The sequence below is a fragment of the Hemitrygon akajei genome, chromosome 14 (assembly GCF_048418815.1).
Source record: "Hemitrygon akajei chromosome 14, sHemAka1.3, whole genome shotgun sequence".
Classification (NCBI taxonomy): Eukaryota; Metazoa; Chordata; class Chondrichthyes; order Myliobatiformes; family Dasyatidae; genus Hemitrygon; species Hemitrygon akajei.
In genome coordinates this window covers 97,275,791-97,297,056 of record NC_133137.1, presented here as the reverse complement: position 1 = coordinate 97,297,056, position 21,266 = coordinate 97,275,791, and the positions used below count along the sequence as shown (strand labels likewise).

The 21,266-nt window shown below is 38.7% G+C and overlaps 1 protein-coding gene across 1 annotated transcript; it reads left to right on the top strand.

Annotated features, from left to right (window-relative positions):
- Window positions 1-654: 654 nt before the first annotated feature.
- Window positions 655-16,501, top strand: LOC140739030 (alpha-N-acetylgalactosamine-specific lectin-like). Its single transcript, XM_073067001.1, has 4 exons — window positions 655-691; window positions 1,080-1,220; window positions 6,719-6,833; window positions 16,384-16,501. Exons 1-4 carry the CDS (start codon window positions 677-679, stop codon window positions 16,458-16,460), a joined length of 348 nt encoding a protein of 115 aa, XP_072923102.1. The 5' UTR covers window positions 655-676; the 3' UTR covers window positions 16,461-16,501.
- Window positions 16,502-21,266: the final 4,765 nt, after the last annotated feature.

The following is a 21,266-nucleotide window of genomic DNA, read 5'->3' as shown; positions in this document are numbered from 1 at the left end:
CTGCAGTGTTTTGCTTTATAATCCAACATCTCACTCTCTGTTGGATCCCATGGTTTTCATTATCCTGAATGAAAAGCCTTGTGGACTTTGGACAATGTTTCTGAAGATCCAGTTGGAATGCAGTAAACAGCACAGCACATGCTTACTGCCTGCTCATTTGTTAGTCAAATACAACCTTCCTTTAACATCTGTGTGTGACTGACCTTGATTACTGCACCGCTCTAAATGACGACTTGTGCTGTCACTCAGATCATTTCCCAAAACCTTGTCCACTCCCTGTGTCAGGTCGATCAGCCTGAAGTTGCTCCATCTGTCCTTTTCCCCTTTTGCAAGAGATGGACTGGGGGAGATCACATTAGGTCTGTATTAAACACTAGCGAGGCCACAGCTACAGCTGGTTCTCAGTCCTCCCCTCAAACCCTGACCTTCTGTGTGTCCATCAATGTCTGGTGTGAAACAGCAAAATCTGTGACTGTTTGTAACTGGTACTTTGGGGATTGTAGTTGGTTTAAATTCTAATTCTCTTTGACTGAAAGGGACAAACAATTCCTCAGTTCTGAAGAGGACTCAGCGGGACCTTGAAAATTATAGACTATCCAGAGGACCCTGTGATGAAAACTGGTTTTATTTTCCTCCTTTAAACTCCTGTTATCGGTATTTTGATGACCTGCATACAATGCAAGATGCTGAGGTAAGTCCTTGAGCCCAGTGACTGATCTTAAAGGTGCTAACATAATACTAGTTTCGGTTGCTTCATTCCCATGAACTGACAGCACAGCCTCTAGTTGAATTGTCCATGATAAGTCCCTGTGTTTCAGGGTGTGTTTCATTGCAGCCGTGGGCTCTGGTTTCTATCAGTTGGTTAATGGGTGAAATATTTGGATTTTAGAGGAAACTCTGTATCACAGAGTTAACACAATGTGGGTTTGACAACAAAGAGTTTGAAGAACAAGAACTTTGTTTCATGCAACAAGGTTGTTGAATTTCCAAAATCAGGGTGGACCATTTATAGAGGGATGTCCTGGAGAATGAACTATGATGATTCTCAGCAACAGAAAAAATATTTATTTTGTTTAAAGGAATTCTGCAATAACCACATACATTCTGGACATTTGGCATCCGTGTCCTCAATCATCCATAACAACTTCATTTTTAACGTGGTCAGGGCTGTGGATGAAAGCAAGATGAAAGCGTGGATTGGCCTGAATGACATATCACAGGTAAAGTTAATGACAACGTGTTACATTGCCACCACAGAATGAATATGGGACTTGAGAATTCAGAGATTGTGGGGATATGAAATTGAAATAAATCTCATGAATTGCCTTACCCCAAAAGAATAACTAAGAATGCGAGGAATCCTTGGCTGACTAAACCTGAGTGTTTCCAGCAGTTTCTGCTTCATCTAAACATTTCATAATTTTGAGTCCATGTCGATGAGCCCTGAATTTTCCATGATCATGAGTTTGCCTTGTAAATAAATGGAGTCACTTCCTCTTGTGGTCCATGTGCAGTCAGAGTGTGTGCTGCTGAAACCTGACACCTCACTATGTTCACTGTTCCAGTCTGAAGTGGCTGGGCTCACTCTGGGCTGGAACTCCCTGTGTGGGCTGGACAACATGCTTGTCACATCAGAAGTAAACTAAACCTTTCTCATTCCATGACCTCACAAAATGGGGACAGAATCCGGAATCTCTAGAGCTGGACCTTCTACAACTGTTTTAATTCCTGAACCTGGGAATTTTACACTGCTGTGTATTCTGATATCTGTAGTGTTTGTGGAATGAGGGTGTCCCTGCACGTGGAGTACAGAAACAGAGCACTTGGCCTACAGGATCTGTTGTAATGCTGCTGCCTCTCAGGAGCCTCCCCCTCCCTTCATCCAAACCCATCAACACTTCCATCTGTTCCTTTCTCTATCTACTACTCTTTTAAATGCATCTGTGCTCTCTGTTTTAATTACTTGTGGTCCAGCGTTCCACCTGCCCACCAAACCCAAGCCAAGAAGATTTACATCTGTTCTCTCCTTGTGACTATTTGTGACTATTTTACATTTATCACCAGTAAACCTGGTTTCACATATAAGAGAAAATATCCTCTTCACATCCACCCTATTAATCCTTCATAGTGAGGATGCCCTAGGCTTCTCACCACTCAATCTTCTCTCTTCTGGAGAAAAAGCCTCAGCCTGTTTGATCTTCTGTGCCTCCGTGTTTTGTGATCAGTTCACTGATCCAGTGTCTCTCAGTTCTTTATGTAACAGTGAAATGGAACAGTTCACAGTACAGCAGGTCTGGTCTGACCAGGATTACAGAGTTATAGGATTAACGAACAATACTGCAAGGATTCAGGCTTCTCTAACTCAACTAGTCCATGTTAACCATGGTGCCCACCCAGCTGGTCCCAATTTCCTATCCCATTTCCTCTAAACTTCATCCATGCCTGTACCTGTTCAAGTTTTTCTTAAAAGACACTATCATACCTGCTTCAACTACTTCCTCTGGAGCTAGTTCCACATACTTTTGTGCGATTATATTGTCCACAGCTCCCTTTTAATGTCCCATTTCCAATACCCATTTGGTTTTGTTGTCTGTGTCCATTCATGTGCAGTCATTTTAAGCTCTTCTGTCATTTGTTCCTCTGGTGTTTATGAGATCAGTCTGTGTATTTGTGCCCAATGACTCATTGTCCGAGTTGTCATTAATCCTTCTCCCTGACTTTTACTCTCAGATCCAGTTTCTTGTGTTCCAAGGAGATGTCCCCCACCCTGACAGTCCGTCAGAATCCTGGCAGAAATAGACAGGAGTTTCAGGGAGATGGTCACCCCTAGGAGTCATGAGACAGCTAGCTGGGTGACTGTCAGGAGAGTGAAGGGGAATAGACAGGAAGAGCAGAGCACCCCTGTGGCCGTTCCCATCAACAATAAGTATACCATTTTGGATACTGTTGGTGGGGACGACCTACCAGGAACAAGTTGCAGTGGTTGCATCTCTGGCACCAAGACTGGACCCTCAGCTCAGAAGGGAAGGAGGGAAAAGAGGAGAGCAGTAGTGATAGGGGATTCGATAATTAGGGGGGTAGATAGGAGGTTCTGTGGAAGAGATCGAGAATCTTAGATGGTCTGTTGCCTCCCTGGTGCCATGGTGCCAGGGTCCGCGATATCTCGGATTGAGTTCTCAGTATTCTCAAAAGGGAGGGTGAGCAGCTCGATGTCATGGTCCATGTAGGGACCAATGACGTAGGTAGGAAGAGTGAGGAGGTCCTGAAAGGTGAGTTTTGGGAGCTAGGCGCCAAGTTAAAGGACAGGAGCTCCAGGATAGCAATCTCAGGATTGCTTCCAGTGCCACGTGCAGGTGGGTTTAGAAATAGTAAGATAGTGCAGATCAACATGTGGCTGAAGATATGGTGCAGGAGGGAGGGCTTCAGATTGATAGATAATTGGGCAGTTTTCTAGGGAAGGTGGGACCTATTCCAGCGGGACAGTTTACATCTGAACTGGAGGGGGACAAATATTCTTGCAGGTAGGTTTGCTAGAGAGGCTCCAGTGGATTTAAACTAGATACAAGGGGTAGGGGAACCAGAGTGTAGGAACGGATGAATGGGAGAAGGAAGAAAAAGAAGACAGTAAAGTTCTTTGTACTGTTAGAGATAAACAGAGAGAAAGACATGGAGTATTTCTTAAATGCATTTATTTTAACGCTAGGAGCATTGTAAGAAAGGTGGATGAGCTTAGAGCATGGATTGATACCAGGAAATATGATGTTATGGGTATTAGTGAAACATGGTTCCAGTAGGGGTGTGATTGGCAACTAAATATTCCTGGACTTCGTTGCCTCAGGTATGATAGAATTGGTGGGACAAGAGGTGGAGGTGTTGCATTGCTTGTCAGAGCAAATATTACAGCAGTGCTCTGGCAGGATAGATTAGAAGGCTCGTCTGGGGAGACTATTTGGGTGGAAATGAGGAATGGGAAAGGTGTAGTAACACTTATAGGGGTGTATTATAGACCACCTAATGGGGAGTGAGAATTGGAGGAGCAAATTTGTAAGGAGATAGCAGATATTTGTAGTAAGCACAGGGTTGTGATTGTGGGAGATTTTAATTTTCCACACATAGACTGGGAAGTCCATACTGTAAAAGAGATGGACGGCTTGGAGTTTGTAAAATGTGTGCAGGATAGTTTTTTGCAGCGATACATAGAGGTAACGACTAGAGAAGGGGCAGTGTTGGATCTTATGTTAGGGAATGAAATAGGTCAGGTGACGGAGGTATGTGTTGGGGAGCACTTCGGGTCCAGTGATCACAATGCCATTAGTTTCAATATAATTATGGAAAAGGATAGGACTGGACCCAGAGTTGAGATTTTTGATTGGAGAAAGGCTAACTTTGAGGAGATGTGAAAGGATTTAGAAGGAGTGGATTGGGGCAAGTTCTTTTATGGGAAGGATGTAATAGAGAAATGGAGGTCATTTAAAGATGAAATTTTGAGGGTACAGAATCTTTATGTTCCTGTTAGGCTGAAAGGAAAGGTTAAAAGTTTGAAAGAGCCATGGTTTTCAAAGGATATTAGAAACTTGGTTCGGAAAAAGAGAGATATCTACAATAAATATAGGCAGCATGGAGTAAATGAGGTGCTCGAAGAATATAAAGAATGTTTAGAAGAATCTTAAGAAATAAATTAGAAAAGCTAAAAGAAGATACGAGGTGGCTTTGACAAGTAACGTGAAAATAAATCCGAAGAGTTTCTACAGCTATATTAATAGCAAAAGGATAGTGAGGGATAAAATTGGTCCCTTAGAGAATCAGAGTGGACAGCTATGAACGGAGCCAAAAGAGATGGGGGAGATTTTGAACAATTTCTTTTTCTTCTGTATTCACTAAGGAGAAGGATATTGAATTGTGTAAGATAAGGGAAACAAGTAGGGAAGTTATGGAAACTATGACGATTAAAGAGGAGGAAGTACTGGCGCTTTTAAGGAATATAAAGTGGATAAATCTCCGGGTCCTGACAGGATATTCCTTAGGACCTTGAGCGAGGTTAGTGTAGAAATAGCAGGGGCTCTGATAGAAGTATTTCAAATGTCATTAGAAATAGGGATGGTGCTGGTGGTTTGGCGTATTGCTCATATGGTTCCATTGTTTAAAAAGGGTTCTAAGAGTAAACCTAGCAATTATAGGCCTGTCAGTTTGACGTCAGTGGTGGGTAAATTAATGGAAAGTATTCTTAGAGATGGTATATATAATTATCTGGAAAGACAGGGTCTGATTAGGAACAGTCAACGTGGATTTGTGCGTGGAAGGTCATGTTTGACAAATCTTATTGAATTTTTTGAAGAGGTTATGAGGAAAGTTGACGAGGGTAAAGCAGTGGATGTTGTCTATATGGAATTCAGTAAGGCCTTTGACAAGGTTCCGCATGGAAGTTTAGTTCGGAAGGTTCAGTTGTTAGGTATTAATATTGAAGTAGTAAAATGGATTCAACAGTGTCTGGATGGGAGATGCCAGAGAGTAGTGGTGGATAACTGTTTGTCAGGCTAGAGGCCGGTGACTAGTGGTGTGCGTCAGGGATCTGTACTGGGTCCAATGTTGTTTGTCATATACGTTAATGATCTGGATGATGGGGTGGTAAATTGGATTAGTAAGTATGCAGATGATACTAAGGTAGGTGGCATTGTGGATATGGAAGTAGGTTTTCAAAGTTTGCAGAGAGATTTAGGCCAGTTAGAAGAGTGGGCTGAACGATGGCAGATGGAGTTTAACGCTGATAAGTGTGAGGTGCTACATTTTGGTAGGAATAATCCAAATAGGACGTACATGGTAAATGGTAGAGCATTGAAGAATGCAGTAGAACAGAGTGATCTAGGAATAATGGTGCATAGTTCCCTGAAGTTGGAATCTCATGTGGATGGGGTGGTGAAGAAAGCTTTTGGTATGCTGGCCTTTATAAATCAGAGCATTAAGTAGAGGAGTTGGGATGTAATGTTAAAATTGTACAAGGCATTGGTAAGGCCGAATTTGGAGTATTGTGTACAGTTCTGGTCACCGAATTATAGGAAAGATATCAACAAAATAGAGAGAGTACAGAGAAGATTTACTAAAATGTTACCCGGGTTTCAGCACCTAAGTTATAGGGAAAGGTTGAACAAGTTAGGTCTTTATTCTTTGAAGCGTAGAAGGTTGAGGGGGGACTTGATAGCGGTATTTAAAATTATGAGGGGGATAGATAGAGTTGACATGGATAGTCTTTTTCCATTGAGTGTCGGGAAGATTCAAACAAGAGAACATGAGTTGAGAGTTAGGGGGCAAAAGTTTAAGGGTAACACGAGGGGGAATTTCTTTACTCAGAGAGTGGTAGCTGTGTGGAACGAGCTTCCAGTAGAAGTGGTAGAGGCAGGTTCGGTATTGTCATTTAAAGTAAAATTGGATAGGTATATGGACAGGAAATGAATGGAGGGTTATGGGCTGAGTGCGGGTCAGTGGGACTTGGTGAGTAAGCATTCGTCACGGACTAGAAGGGCCGAGATGGCCTACTTCCGTGCTGTAATTATTATCTGGCTATATGGCTATATGGTCATTTAAAATTTTGTTTATTGCCCTGTTTGTCCTGGCTGCTCATATTCTGGTCTCACTCTGACTCAGGTTCAGCTCCTCCCTGTACCATTAAGTGAGAGGTTACTCCGTGTTTCAACAGAAATAATCACTGATTTATATCCCACAGGAAGGGAATTTCACATGGATTGATGGAACTGACTACACTTATAGAAGATGGGCTGGAGGTCAGCCTGATGATTACCAAAGCAATGAAGACTGTGTGCAGCTTGATTATTTTACAGGTAAGTGTAACAGTGAGAGAAACATTATTTTCTTTGAAGTCCATTTCAGACACAGTATTGAAGAGGCCTGTGGAATGAACCAACCCCATGCTCAGCAGAACTGGGCTCATTGCCCAGCAGTTACAGGATAAATGGGATGTAATGCAGGGTCAGGGGAACAGATAATGTATGAAAATGAAAAAAAGACAGAAAATATGGGAATCTGAGATAAAAACAGCAATTTCACAAACACTCAACAGGTCAGGCAACATCTATGGAGAGAGCAACAGAATTAATATTTCACAATGAAAACCCTTTGTCCCTTAGTCAGTTTCAACTCAGTGTGAGCTTTTTTTAAATATGTTTTTAATTAAATTTTCAAGAGAATTACATAAAATGAATAGAATAATAAAGTAATGAAAATTACTATTAGCCCTCCCCCTCCCCTTAAACCTTCCCCCTTAACATCTCTGTCTAAAAAAAAATAAAGAAAGAAGAAAAAAAGGATTGCCTGGATATCGGAGGATCCCCACGTGCTCCATGGAGTTCAGAATAACTTTAGTATATATCTTTATTTTTTTCCCAAATAACTAATAATTTTATTTTCAAAGGACCTATATACTTAGTCCTGTCTTTTATAGATAGGGGTGCCAAATTTTCAAAAATATATCATATTCATTTCTTAAATTATAAGTAATTTTTTCAAGTGGAATGCAGCTATATATTTCATTATTCCAATGGTCCATAGTTAAATATGAATCTGATTTCCAAGTAACTGCAAAAGCTTTTTTGGCTACTGCCAATGTAATTTTTATAATTTTTTTCTGATATTTATTCAATTTAGGTTTTGGTATTATCCCTTCAATATCGCCTAATAAAAATAATATTGGGCTATGTGGAAGTTGTATTCCAATAATTTGTTCCAGTAAAAGTCTTAGATTTATCCAAAAAGGTTGAATTTTAAAACAAGACCAAGTAGAGTGTAAAAAAGTACCGATTTCTTGATTACATCGGAAACATTGGTCAGATAAATTTGGGTTTAATCTATTTAATTTTTGTGGTGTAATATATAATTGATGTAAAAAATCATATTGTACTAATCTAAGTCGGACATTTATTGTATTTGTCATATTAGCAAGACATAGTCTTGACCAATTTTTTTCATCAATTTTAATATTCAAATCAGTTCCCATTTTTGTCTTGACTTATAAATTCCTGGTTTAATAGTCTGTTCTTGAATCAAATTATACATACAAGACATAAACATTTTAATTTTTCCTTTTCGAATTAAAATTTCTATTTTATTAGGTTTTGGCATTAACATTGTTTGACCCAGTTTATCTCTTAAATAGGCCTTTCATTGAAAATAACAGAAAAGAGTGTTATTTGATATTTTATATTTATTCTTTAATTGATCAAATGACGTCAATGTACCTCCTTCAAAACATTCACCTATATATCTGATCCCTTTTTGAAACCAGTTATGTAAAAGTTGATTACCATTGTAAAAGGAATAAGTCTATTTTGTATTAAGGTTCTCTTTGCTAATAAAGATTTCTTTATCTCATCATCCACATTTACCTTATTCCATAAATCGATCAAATGTTTTAATATAAGAGATTCTTTCTTTTCCCGTATCCATTTGGATTCCCATTTATATATAAAATCTGGTATATTTTCTCCTATCTTTTCTAACTCTATTCTAATCCATGCCCATTTTTCTTCATCAAAAAAGATGCAATAAATCTAAGTTGATTTGCTTTATAATAATTCTTAAAATTTGGGAGTTGTAACCCTCCTAGGTCAAATTTACATGTCAATTTTTCCAACAATATTCTTGACATCTTACCTTTCCAAAGAAACTTCCTCACACATTTATTCAACTCTTGAAAAAACTTCTGGGGCAGTTGTATTGGTAATGTTTGGAATAAATATTGTAATCTAGGAAATATATTCATTTTCACAGCATTAACTCTACCTACTAATGTTATTGGTAACATCATCCATTTATCAAGATCTTCTTGAATTTTTTCAATAATGGCAAATAATTTAATTTATATAAATTCTTTATATCATTATCGACTCTTATACCTAAATATTTTATACCATTTGTCGGCCATCTAAATTGAGTTACTAATCGACATTGACTATAATCTCCTTTAGTAAGGGGTAAAATTTCACTTTTATCCCAGTTTACTTTGTACCCTGATATAGTCCCATATTCTTCCAATCTAAAAGATAATTTATGCAATGAATGCAATGGGTTTGTTAAATAAATCAGAACATCATCAGCAAATAAATTAATCTTATATACCTCCTGGTTAACTCTGAAGCCCACAATATCTGGATCGGTTCTAATTAATTCAGCTAATGGTTCTATCGCCAATACAAATAGGGCAGGTGATAATGGACAGCCTTGTCTAGTTGACCTTGTTAACTGGAATGATGTTGAAATTTGACCATTTGTCACTACTTTAGCTTTGGGACTAGTATTTAAGGTTTTAATCCATTTTATAAAAGATTTTCCTAACCCATATTTTTCCAATACCTTAAATAAAAAGTCCCATTCCAATCTATCAAATGCTTTTTCTGCATCCAAAGCAACTGCCACACTCATTTCCTCCTTCATTTGAGCCAAATGAATTATGCTAAGTAACCAAGCTACATTATCTGCCGATTGTCTATTTTTAATAAAGCCTGTTTGATCCATATGTATTAATTTTGGTAAATATTTAGATAATTTATTAGATAAAATTTTTGCTATTATTTTATAATTCATATTCAACAAAGAGATAGGCCTATATGATGTTGGTTTTAAAGGATCTCTATCTTTTTTTGACAATACTATTAGGATCGCTGTCGAAAAAGATTGTGGAAGTTTATGTGTTCTTTCCACTTGATATATTAACTCCATAAAAGGAGGGATTAATAAATCTTTAATTTTTTAATAAAATTCAGGCTAAAAACCGTCTTCTCCTGGAGATTTATTACTCTGGAGTGATCCTAAAGCTTCTTCAACCTCTTTTAATGTAAAGGGCATATCTAATCCTTTCTGTTCTTCCAAATTCAATTTTGGAAGAGTTATTTGTGATAAAAACAATTTCTATCTCAGCAAACTCATTTTGTGATTCTGATTGATATAATTCAGAGTAAAAAATTTGAAAAGTTTCATTAATTTCTAAAGGTTTATAAGTAATCTTATTTGCACTTGTTCTGATTGCATTTATTGTTTTGGAAGCCTGCTCTGTTTTCAACTGCCAAGCAAGAATCTTGTGTGATCTTTCACCTAATTCGTAATATCTCTGTTTAGTTCTCACAATTACTTTTTCTGTTCGATATGTCTGAAGTGTATTATATTGTAGCTTCTTATTGACAAGTTGTCTTTGTTTTTCTTCTGTCATATATCTTTGGGATTCTTTTTCTAATTTTGTAATCTCTTTTTCTAATTGATCTATTTCTACCATATATTCCTTCTTAATTTTAGAAGTATAACTTATTATCTGACCCCTCAAATATGCTTTCATCGCTTCCCATAATATAAATTTATCATCAACTGAATGTGAGTTTGTGTTTGTTTTTTCATAAAATTACAAAAATCTTGATGTTTTAATAAAATTGAATTAAATCTCCATCTGTAGATCAATTCCTCCTTATCCATCATTATCATTGTCATTATCAAAGGGGAATGATCTGACAGTATTCTCGCTTTATATTCCACACTTTACACTCTATCCTGAATATTCATTGATAATAGGAAAAAATCAATCCTTGAATAAGTTTTACGTCTATTTGAATAAAATGAATAATCTCTTTCTCTTGGATTAATTCTTCTCCATATATCAATCAAATTTAAGTCTTTCATCAATGATAAAGTTAGCTTTCTTACTTTTGATTTTGTAACAGCCTTAGTTGACCTATCTAGAACTGGGTCTAAACAAAGTTAAAATCTCCACCTATTAATATTTTATCATATGCGTCGGCCAAATTCAAAAAAGCTTCTTGTATGAATTTTGCATCATTTTCATTTGGTGCAAAAATGTTCATAAGAGTCCATAATTCTGAAAAGATCTGAAAATGTATAATCACATATCTCCCCACAGAATCAATTAGTACATTTGGTATTTTAATTGGTAGGGTTTTATTAACCAAAATTGCAACTCCCCTCGACTTTGAATTAAATGAAGCTGCAATAACACTTCCAACCCAATCTCTCTTTAATTTCTGATGTTCTGTCTCTGTTAAATGTGTTTCCTGCAAAAAAGCTATATCTCCTTTCATTTTCTTAATATATGTTAAAACTTTTTTTTTCTTTTCACAGGTCCATTAAGCCCATTAACATTAAAACTTTAAAAATTGAGTAAATTAGTCATTCCTAATACCTTGGGGAATTTCTTTAAAATTCTCCATGTTGCTATGTGTCTCCCCCCCCCCCCAATCATCCAGGCAAAAAAAGAAAAATAGAAGAAAGATAGATAGTAAATAAAAAAATAACAAAATACCCCCCCACTAATGAAACACAACATTACCCCCCTCCGTTTTATGGGTCATGGCAATCACCATGATTACACACGTGAATCGCGCAGCAATCGATCAGAAGCTCCTCCAGCTCCCCCGTAACAAAAAAAAATATAAGTGAAGAAGAAAAAAATATATAATATCTCTACTCCCAATTAATATTCCTCAATTATTTTTTTTATCTTGTTCCCCTTCTATCATATACTTAAAGTATAATTGTATATTCTTCTACTCATAAATGTCCATCAAATCCGATCCCTATCTCAGTCTTCATCTTTAATCCATTTCATTTCCATAATTCTTTACCGCATCTCGCGAATATTAGGAAGTTCTTGTACAAACTCCCCTGCTTTCTGATGATCAGTAAAAAATCTTCTTTCTTTGTCATCCAAAAAAATTATCGGTGTTGCTGGGTAGCTCAATATAAATTTATAACCCTTTTCCCATAAGATTTTTTTCACTGAATTAAATTCCTTCCGCCTCTTCAAAAGGTCGTAACTTATATCAGGATAAAAAAGAACTCTTTTCCCTTCTATCATCAATGCCCCATTTCTCTTTCTGGCACCTTGAGCAGCTGCCTTTAAGATCTTTTCTTTATCTTGATATCTTAAACATTTTATCAAGATTGATCGTGGATTCTGATCTTGTTGGGGCTTTGGTCTTAAAGCTCTATTAGCTCTTTTGATTTCAATTAACTGAATTCCCTCTTCCATTTCCAAGATTTCCGGGATCCATTTTTGAAAGAATTTTATTGAATCTTCTCCCTCTATACCTTCTTTAAGACCAACAATCTTAATATTGTTTCATTTGCTGAAATTTTCAAGCGCATCTACTTTTTCCAACTACCGTTTTCTTTCTGATGTCCAGGCAAAGATATTATCTTCCAACTTGTCCATCCTTTCAGCATTGTCTCCTATTTTTTCTTCCAACTTTTTAACTTTCTTATCCATTTTCTTTTGTTTTTCCACCACCTTATCAAGTGTAATCTTTACATTTCTAATATCTGTTTTTATTACTTTTAATTCATGCATTATTTGTATCAGGACTTTTCTTATATCTCCAGAAAGTTTTCCACCTTTAATTTCCTCCTGTTCTTCTTCTTCTTCATCTATTTCTTCATCTGTGTTTTCCAGAGAGTCTGATTCTACTTCCGATTCACTTTCATTTTCAATTCCATTTGCAGTTGGAACTTGTAGTTTTGTTTGCACCTATTTGTGCATAGTCATTTCTTCACGCATGCGTAGCTCCCGCTGTTTCTTCTTAGAGACCGTTGATATTGCCGCAGCCTCCTGCCCTGCACCATCGGAGGCGACATGTACTTCGCCGGGAAGAGATCCAACTTGAGTACGAGGCTCCGCCAAAACAGCTGTGCCTCTTTCCCCGCCAACTCGTGCTGTCTTCAAAGTACTAATTCTCTTCTGTTTCGGTTTGGGGGCATTAGAGATAGTCGTGAATTGTTTATAAGTAGTTTCTAGAAGGTATTTATTAACTCTTCTTCACTTAAACTTTGCTTTATTGGTTTTTACGGGAGAGCTGGATTTCCACGTCTCGATCCTACGTCATCACATGACGTCCCTTCAACTTAGTGTGAGCTTGTAGGTGGAACAACATACAAGAGATGGATTATCATGTTTGTATCACTGCAGATGAAGAAATTCGAAGTACAAAGTTCAAAGAAAATTTATTATTATTTGGTTGTTGGCATTCACAGTAAATACAAATAAACAAAAAATAATCAATGAAAATCAACCCACAAAGACAGACAGAGAACCAATATGTAAAAGACAATGAATTGTGCAAATACAAAAGAAGCAAAGAACCAAATAATAATGGTAGGTAAATAACTAATATTGAGAACACGAGTTGTAGAGTCCTTGAAATTGAGGTGCTAAAGGAATATAAAGAATGTAAGAAGAATCTTAAGAAAGAAATTAGAATAGCTAAAAGAAGATACAAACAACAACACACACAAAATGCTGGTGGAACACAGCAGGCCAGGCAGCATCTATAGTGAGAAGCGCTGTCGATGGTTCGGGCTGAGACCCTTCGTCAGGACGGAGATACAAGGTTGTTTCAGCAAGTAAGGTGAAAATAAATCCGAAGGGTTTCTACAGTTATAGTAATAGCAAAATTATTGTGAGGGATAAAATTGGTCCCTTAGAGAATCAGAGTGGACAGCTATGTGTGGAGCTGAAAGAGATGGGGGAGATTTGGATCAATTTCTTTTCTTCGGTATTCAATAAGAAGAAGGATATTGAATTGTGTAAGGTAAGGGAAACAAGTAGGGAAGTTATGGAAACTATGACGACCAAAGAGGAGGAAGTACTGGCGTTTTTAAGGAATATAAAAGTGGATAAATCTCCAGATCCTGACAGGATATTCCCTAGGACCTTGAGTGGTTAGCGTGGAAATAGCAGGGGCTCTGACAGAAATATTTCAAATGCCATTAGAAAAGGGGATGATGCCAGAGGATTGGCGTATTGCTTATGTGGTTCCATTATTTAAAAAGGGTTCTAAGAGTAAACCTATCAATTATAGGCCTGTCAGTTTGACGTCAGTGGTGGGTAAATAATGGAAAGTATTCTTAGAGATAGTATATATAATTATCTGGATCGACTGAGTCTGATTAGGAACAGTCAACATGGATTTGTGCGTGGAAGGTCATGTTTGACAAATCTTATTGAATTTTTTGAAGAGGTTATGAGGAAAGTTGATGCGGGTAAAGCAGTGGATGTTGTCTATATGGAATTCAGTAAGGCCTTTGACAAGGTTCCGCACGGAAGGTTAGTTAGGAAGGTTCATTCGTTAGGTATTCTTATTGAAGCAGTAAAATGGATTCAACAGTGTCTGGATGGGAGATGCCAGAGAATAGTAGTGGATAACTGTTTGTCAGGCTGGAGGCCGGTGACTAGTGATGTGCCTCAGGGATTGGTACTGGGTCCAGTGTTGTTTGTCATATACGTTAATGATCTGGATCATGGGGTGGCAAATTGGATTAGTAAGTATGCAGATGATACTAAGGTAGGTGGCATTGTGGATAGTGAAGTAGGTTTTCAAAGTTTGCAGAGATATTTAGGCCAGTTAGAAGAGTGGGCTGAATGATGGCAGATGGATTTTAATGCTGATAAGTGTGAGGTGCTACATTTTGGTAGGAATAATCCAAATAGGACGTACATGGTAAATGGTAGGGCATTGAGGAATGCAGTAGAACAGAGTGATCTAGGAATAATGGTGCATAGTTCCCTGAAGTTGGAATCTCATGTGGATGGGGTGATGAAGAAAGCTTTTGGTATGTTGGCCTTTATAAATCAGAGCATTGAGTAGAGGAGTTGGGATGTAATGTTAAAATTGTACAAGGCATTGGTAAGGCCGAATTTGGAGTATTGTGTACAGTTCTGGTCACCGAATTATAGGAAAGATGTCAACAAAATAGAGAGAGTACAGAGGAGATTTACTAGAATGTTACCCAGGTTTCAGCACCAAAGTTACAGGGAAAGGTTGAACAAGTTAGGTCTTTATTCTTTGAAGCGTAGAAGGTTGAGGGGGGACTTGATAGTGGTATTTAAAATTATGAGGGGGATAGATAGAGTTGACATGGATAGACTTTTTCCATTGAATGTAGGGAAGATTCAAACAAGAGAACATGAGTTGAGAGTTAGGGGGCAAAAATTTAAGGGTAACACGAGGGGGAATTTATTTACTCAGAGAGTGGTAGCTGTGTGGAATGAGCTTCCAGTAGAAGTGGTACAGGTAGGTTTGGTATTGTCATTTAAAGTAAAATTGGATAGGTATATGGACAGGAAAGGAATGGAGGGTTATGGGCTGAGTGCGGATCAGTGGGACTAGGTGAGATTAAGCATTCAGCATGGACTAGAAGGGCTGAGATGGCCTGTTTCTGCGCTGTAATTGTTATATGGTTATATATGGTTATGTGATTCCATAGGTTGTGGTATCAGTTCAGTGTTGGGATGGTTCAGGAACCTGATGGCTGAGGGAATGCCAGTTCCTAATACTGTGGGACCTAAGGCACCTGTATCTCCATCCTGATGGTAGCACCAAGAAGAGTGCATGGCCTGGATGGTGGGGCTCCTTAATAATGTTAGATGATTTTCTGTGATAGCAAGCCTTGTAAATATGTTCAGTGGTGGAGACAGCATTACCTGTGATGGACTGAGCCATATCCACTACCATTTGTAGGCTTTTCTGTTCAAAGTTGTTGGTGTTTCCATTCTAGTTAGTATATATACTTTTTATCATGCATCTATAGAAGTAAATCAGCTTTTTAGATGACTTGCTAAATGTTCACAAACTTTCCAAGGAAGCAGAGCGGCTGTACTGCCTTCTTTGTAATGCCATTTAAGTTTTGGACCCAGGACTCATTCATTGAAATGGTAATGTTGAGGAACATAAAGTTACTAACCTTCACCACCTCTGATCCCCTGACCTACTCATGTGCCTCTGGTTTCCACCTCATATCATAATGGAATAAAAACTTTTCTGAGCAAAGTTGAAACCAGAAATATTATGTTCCATCCTCTACATTCCAGAGATTCCAAACCCTGCTCCCATGAAATGGTGACGACCCATTTATCTCTGATGGGATAGGCATGTTGTCCAGCCCACACAGGGGATTCCAGCCCAGGGTGAGCCCTGCCACTTCAGTCTGGAACAGTCTAGGTCCCCAGTGAATTATGTGAGATGTCAGGGTTCGGCAACACTCACTCTGACCGCAGTATGAATTGACTCCTTTAGTTTACAAGCAACACATGGGTTAAGGTAAAACAACCATTTATCGTTCATAGACCTTGATTCAAAGAAAGGATATATTTAGATTAAACAGAAAACAGTAAATGCTGGAAACACTTAGCAGGTAAGGCATCATCTGTGGATAGAGAAATAAAGATAATATATCCATTAATGACTTTCCTGTTTCTCTGTCCACACATGCTGCCATGGCTACTGAGCATTTCCAGAATTATTTTCAGATTTTCAGCATCTGCAACATTAAGCTTGTGAACTAACAGGTTAATATTGGATTCTTTTTCTCCGCTTCAAGGTACTCCATACTGGAATGATTTGTCCTGTGATACGAATCTTGGTCTTGTTTGTGCTTACAAACTTCATTGTGTTTAGAAGTCTCCAGAACCATCCACTCATCATTTCCATCAGTGGATTCAGTGCCTTGATTTCTTTGTAGATTGCTGTGCTGACTGTACTCATTTAGTTTCTCGGCCAATAATAAAGAGAATTCCATCCTGAGCTGTGTGTGTTGCTGTGTGAGTCCAGTTTCCAGCAGACATCCTGTCTCATTGTTGCTTTCACGCCTCCTCTGCACTCAGTGCTGCACTGAGGAGAATGCGGCTCAGACTTTGCAAAGCTAACTTTTTCCCTTCACCCACACTTCGTATGCTCAGTCCTGTTCACCACATACTGGAGTGAAATAAAGATTCTGCGGAGGACACAGCGGGGATTTACTGGAATAGTTACAGGGAATGAGAATTTACAATACTGTGTCTAGGATGCAGAAGATGAAATGAGCCTATAACAATGAACAATGAAATGGATGGTGGGAATAACTCAACATTACACCACTCCAACCCATGTAGTTCTTGTTTGGTTACTGTACTGACATTCAGCCCTTTAAAGTCAGTCAGTAAACTAGACAACATTGTGGTCTACATACTTACTGCAGGTCAAGTTTATTGTCATATGCATAAGTATGGTGAATTTCAGATACAATGAAAAATTTGCAGCAGCATCACAGGCATGTAGATTCAGGCAACACGCAGTACTTACATTTTACATAACTCAATAGGAAATTACAAATAAACAATACCTCCCTTATACAAAACAGTGAAGAAATTGGCTATGCAAAGCAAGATAGCAGTGAAACAAGCTATGTTCCATAGTGTCCCATTGATGTGATTGTATGAGGGAGTGAAGATTACAGGAAGCAAGTGTGTACTCAGACAGCCTTGATGCGAATAAACTTTGAGATGGGGTGTGAGCTGATAAAACATTAAGGAAGGTTAAGGTATTAAGTGAATTCTGATGGCAAATGGTTATTCAGTGCCGACTGCCTCATTTTGATCGCTGCTAAGTAGGAAACAATGAGCGGCCTTTCACTGTGAGGCTTGCTGTGGCAGGTGGGTAGGCCTCTCTGCCTCGTGTGGTGTCCCAGTCTCTTCGATGAATGTCAGTGATATCGGAGGATGGTGTCATGTCTCTGTGTTTATGCATTGGACTAATGTGTTTATGGCCTCTGGACATTTTCAGATTTATGGTTTTTATATTGTGTTTATCACCTGTTATATTGTGTTTATCACCTGTTTCTTTTCCGTTTTTTTTGCAAGGGAGGGTATTTCTCTTTACCAGCAAGCAGAGGGGATGGCCCAGATGGTGAGGATATTTAAGGATAGATGCTGCTTTCCTGAAGCAGTGCCTCATGTAGATGCTCTTGATGATAAGGACAGCCGTGTCCATGGTGGGCTGGGCTGTGTCCACTGCTCTCTGCAGTGAGTTGTGGACATAGCTCAGCACATCAGGGAAACCAACCTCCTCTCCATGGAGCCTGTCTACACTTTTCACTGCCTCAGTAAAGGAGACAGCATATTCAAAGACAGTACTCACCCCATGCATTCTCTCTTCTTCCTTTTTCTGTTGAGCAGAAGATACACAGCCTGAAGTATGTACCATCAGGATCAAGAACAGCTTTTATTCCATTGTTATAATATTATCAAATGTTTCCCTGAGTACAATATGCTGGAATCTGGAGCTGACAATCTACCTTGTTATGATCTTGCACCATTTTGTTTATCTGCTCTGTCCTTTCTCTTTGACAATTAAAGCCATTCCATTCTTTCTGCATGTTTCCTGCCCACAGTAGAAGAGCTGACAAATGTCTGATGACTCCCAGATTCCTAGAGCTGGAGATTCTGGAAAGTGAAGTTGAATGGGCGATAGAAAACTTTGCCAATATTAAGGCTGCAGGATGAAACCAGATTCCAGTTGAATTGTTGAAAATTTAAAAGGTGGTGCTGTAAAAAAGTTGCATGCAATTTGCCAGCAGATGTGGAAAACACAACAATAGCCTTCCAGTTATATTCCAGTTCCCAACAATGTTCAAATTACCAAAGAATTTCACTAGCTTCTCATGCTGGCAAGGTAATGCTGAAGATCATGCAAACAAAACTCCACCAAAATATGGAATGAGAACTACCACATGTGCAAGCTGGTTGTATAATTGACAGAGACACCAGAGACCAAATTGCTAACCTATGCTGAATAATGGAGACATCGAGAGAATTCCAGAAAATTATTTATCTATGTTTTATTGACTACTCTAAGGTCTTCAACAGAGTGGACCATAATAAACTATGGCATATCCTTAAAGAAATGGGGATACCTGGGCACTTGATCTGCCTTATGAGAAACTTGTATGAAGATTGAGAAACAACATTTAGAATTGAACACGGAACAACAAACTGGTTCAAGATTGGGAAAGGAGTATGACAAGGTTGCATACTGTCACCCTACTTACTTAATCTATATGCTGAAGACACCGTGAGGAATGCTGGTCCAGAGGACTCAAATGTTGGAATGAAAATTGCCAGACAAAATATTAACAATCTCAGATAAACAGATGATACCACTCTAATGGCTGAAAGTGAAGAGGATCTGAGGAATCTTCTAATCAAAGTGAAAGAAGAAAGTGCAAAAGCTGGCTTGTTTACCAAAATTAAGAAAACCAAGATTATGTCGACCAGCCCTATTGACTCTGTGATAATAAACGGAAAGAAAGTGGAAGCAGTGACGGATTTGTCTTCCTCAGTTCAAAGATTTCTATAGATGTTAACTGCAGCCACAACATTAAATGGCACTTACTACTGTGGAGGGCAGCAATGGTAAAGTTCGATAAAATACTGAAGAGCAGAGACATGACATTGTCTACAAAGATTCATATAGTCAAGTCTATGGTATTTCCAGTTGTGTATGGCTGTGAGAGCTAGACTAATAGTAAGGCTGAAAACAAAAGAATTGATGCCTTTGAAATTGGATGATGGAGGAAAGTGTTAAGAGTTCGTTGGATGGCAAAAAGATCCAACAGGTCAATACTTGAAGAAGTACAGCCAGACTGCACCCTTGGAGGCTTGATTGTGAGACAAAAGCACAAATATTTTGGCCACATCATGAGAAGACAAGACGCCTTGGAGAAGACTCTCGTGTTAGGTAAAACAGAAGGTAAAAGAAGGAGAGGATGACAGAGGCTACAATGCATAAATAATATTACTCAGACAATGCATATGACCTTGGAAGATCATAGAGAGGCAGTTTCCAATAAGACTGCTTGATGTGCTGAAGTCCATGAGGTCACAAAGAGTTGGACTCGACTTAACGACTGAATAGCACATACTTTTTCTGTAGCCATTACACATTATTCTGCATTCTATTATTTAGAAATACAGCCACAGCACAATCTACCTCGTTGTAGCCTTGCACCTTATGGCCTGTCTGCACTAAACTTCCTCTGTAACTGGAATTGGTTTAGCAAGATACACTGAAAGGTTTGTCTTGTACTACTGTTCATATCAATCACATCATTACACGCTGCATTGAAGAGGAATGTAGTAAAACAGTAACAATGCAGAATAAAGTGTAAAAGCTACAGAGAAAGTGCAGTGCTGGTAAACAATAAAGTGAAAGTTCATAACGAAGTAGATGTGAGGTTAAGAATACAAGAGGGCCATTCAGGAGTCTGATAACAGTGGGATAGAAACTGTCCTTGAGCCTGGTGGTATGTGCTTTCAGGCTTTTGTATCTTCTGCCAAATAGGAGAGGAGAGAAGAGGGAATGTGTGGGATGGGTGGGGTCTTTGATAATGTTCACTCTTTACTGAGGCTGCAAGTAGTGTAGACAGAGTCCATAGAGGGGAGGCTGGTTTCTGTGATGTACTGAGCTGTGTACACAACTCTCTCCAGTTTCTTGTGGCCACATACAGAGCAATTACCAATATGAATCCAAGTAGATTGCTCTTTGTAAAATTTGGTAAGGGTCATGTGAAAAATGTGTCTCCAGAGGAAGCAGAGGCAATGATGAGCTTTCTTGTCCATGCTTAAAGCTGACAACCCTCTCAATCTCAACACCGGTGATATGGCCAGGAGCATGTGCTCTGCCCTCCTCAAATCAATGACCAGCTCTTCTGTTTTGCTGACATTGGGGAAAGGTTATTGTCATGACAACATGTCACTGAGCTCTCTATCTGCTTCCCACACCCCGACTCATCGTTATTTGAGATACAGCACACTACAGTGGGATTATCAGCAAACATCTAGATGGAGTTGGTGCAGAATCTGGTAACGCTCGTCATGAGTGTAAAGAGAGGAGTGTAGGGGACTGAGGACTCAAACTTCCTTGGGTGCCTGAGTTTAGAATCATTTTGATGGAGCTGTTGCTGCTATCCTTACTCATAAAACCACATTACATAGGAGCAGAATTAGGCCATTCAGCCCATTGAGCCTGTGCTGCCATTAGAACATAGAACTATTGCACATTACAGGCCCTTCAGCCCACAATGTCGTGCTGCCCATGTAACCTACTGTAGAAACTGCCTCAAATTTTCCATCATGCCTGATTTATTATATCTCTCAACACCATTCTCCTGCTTCCTTCCAGTAACCTTTGACACCCTGACTAATCAAGAACCTATCAATCTCCACTTTAAATATACCTGCTGACTTGACCTCCATAGCCATCTGTGGCAATGAATTGCACTGATTCACTACCCCTGGCTGAATAGATTCCTCCTCTTCTCTGTTCTAACAGGGTGTTCCTCTATTCTGAGTCTGTACATTTTGGTCCTAGACTCTCTCATTCTAGAAAACAACTTCTGCATATCTACTCTAACTTGGCCTTTCAAAACTTGAGGTTTTAATGAGATCC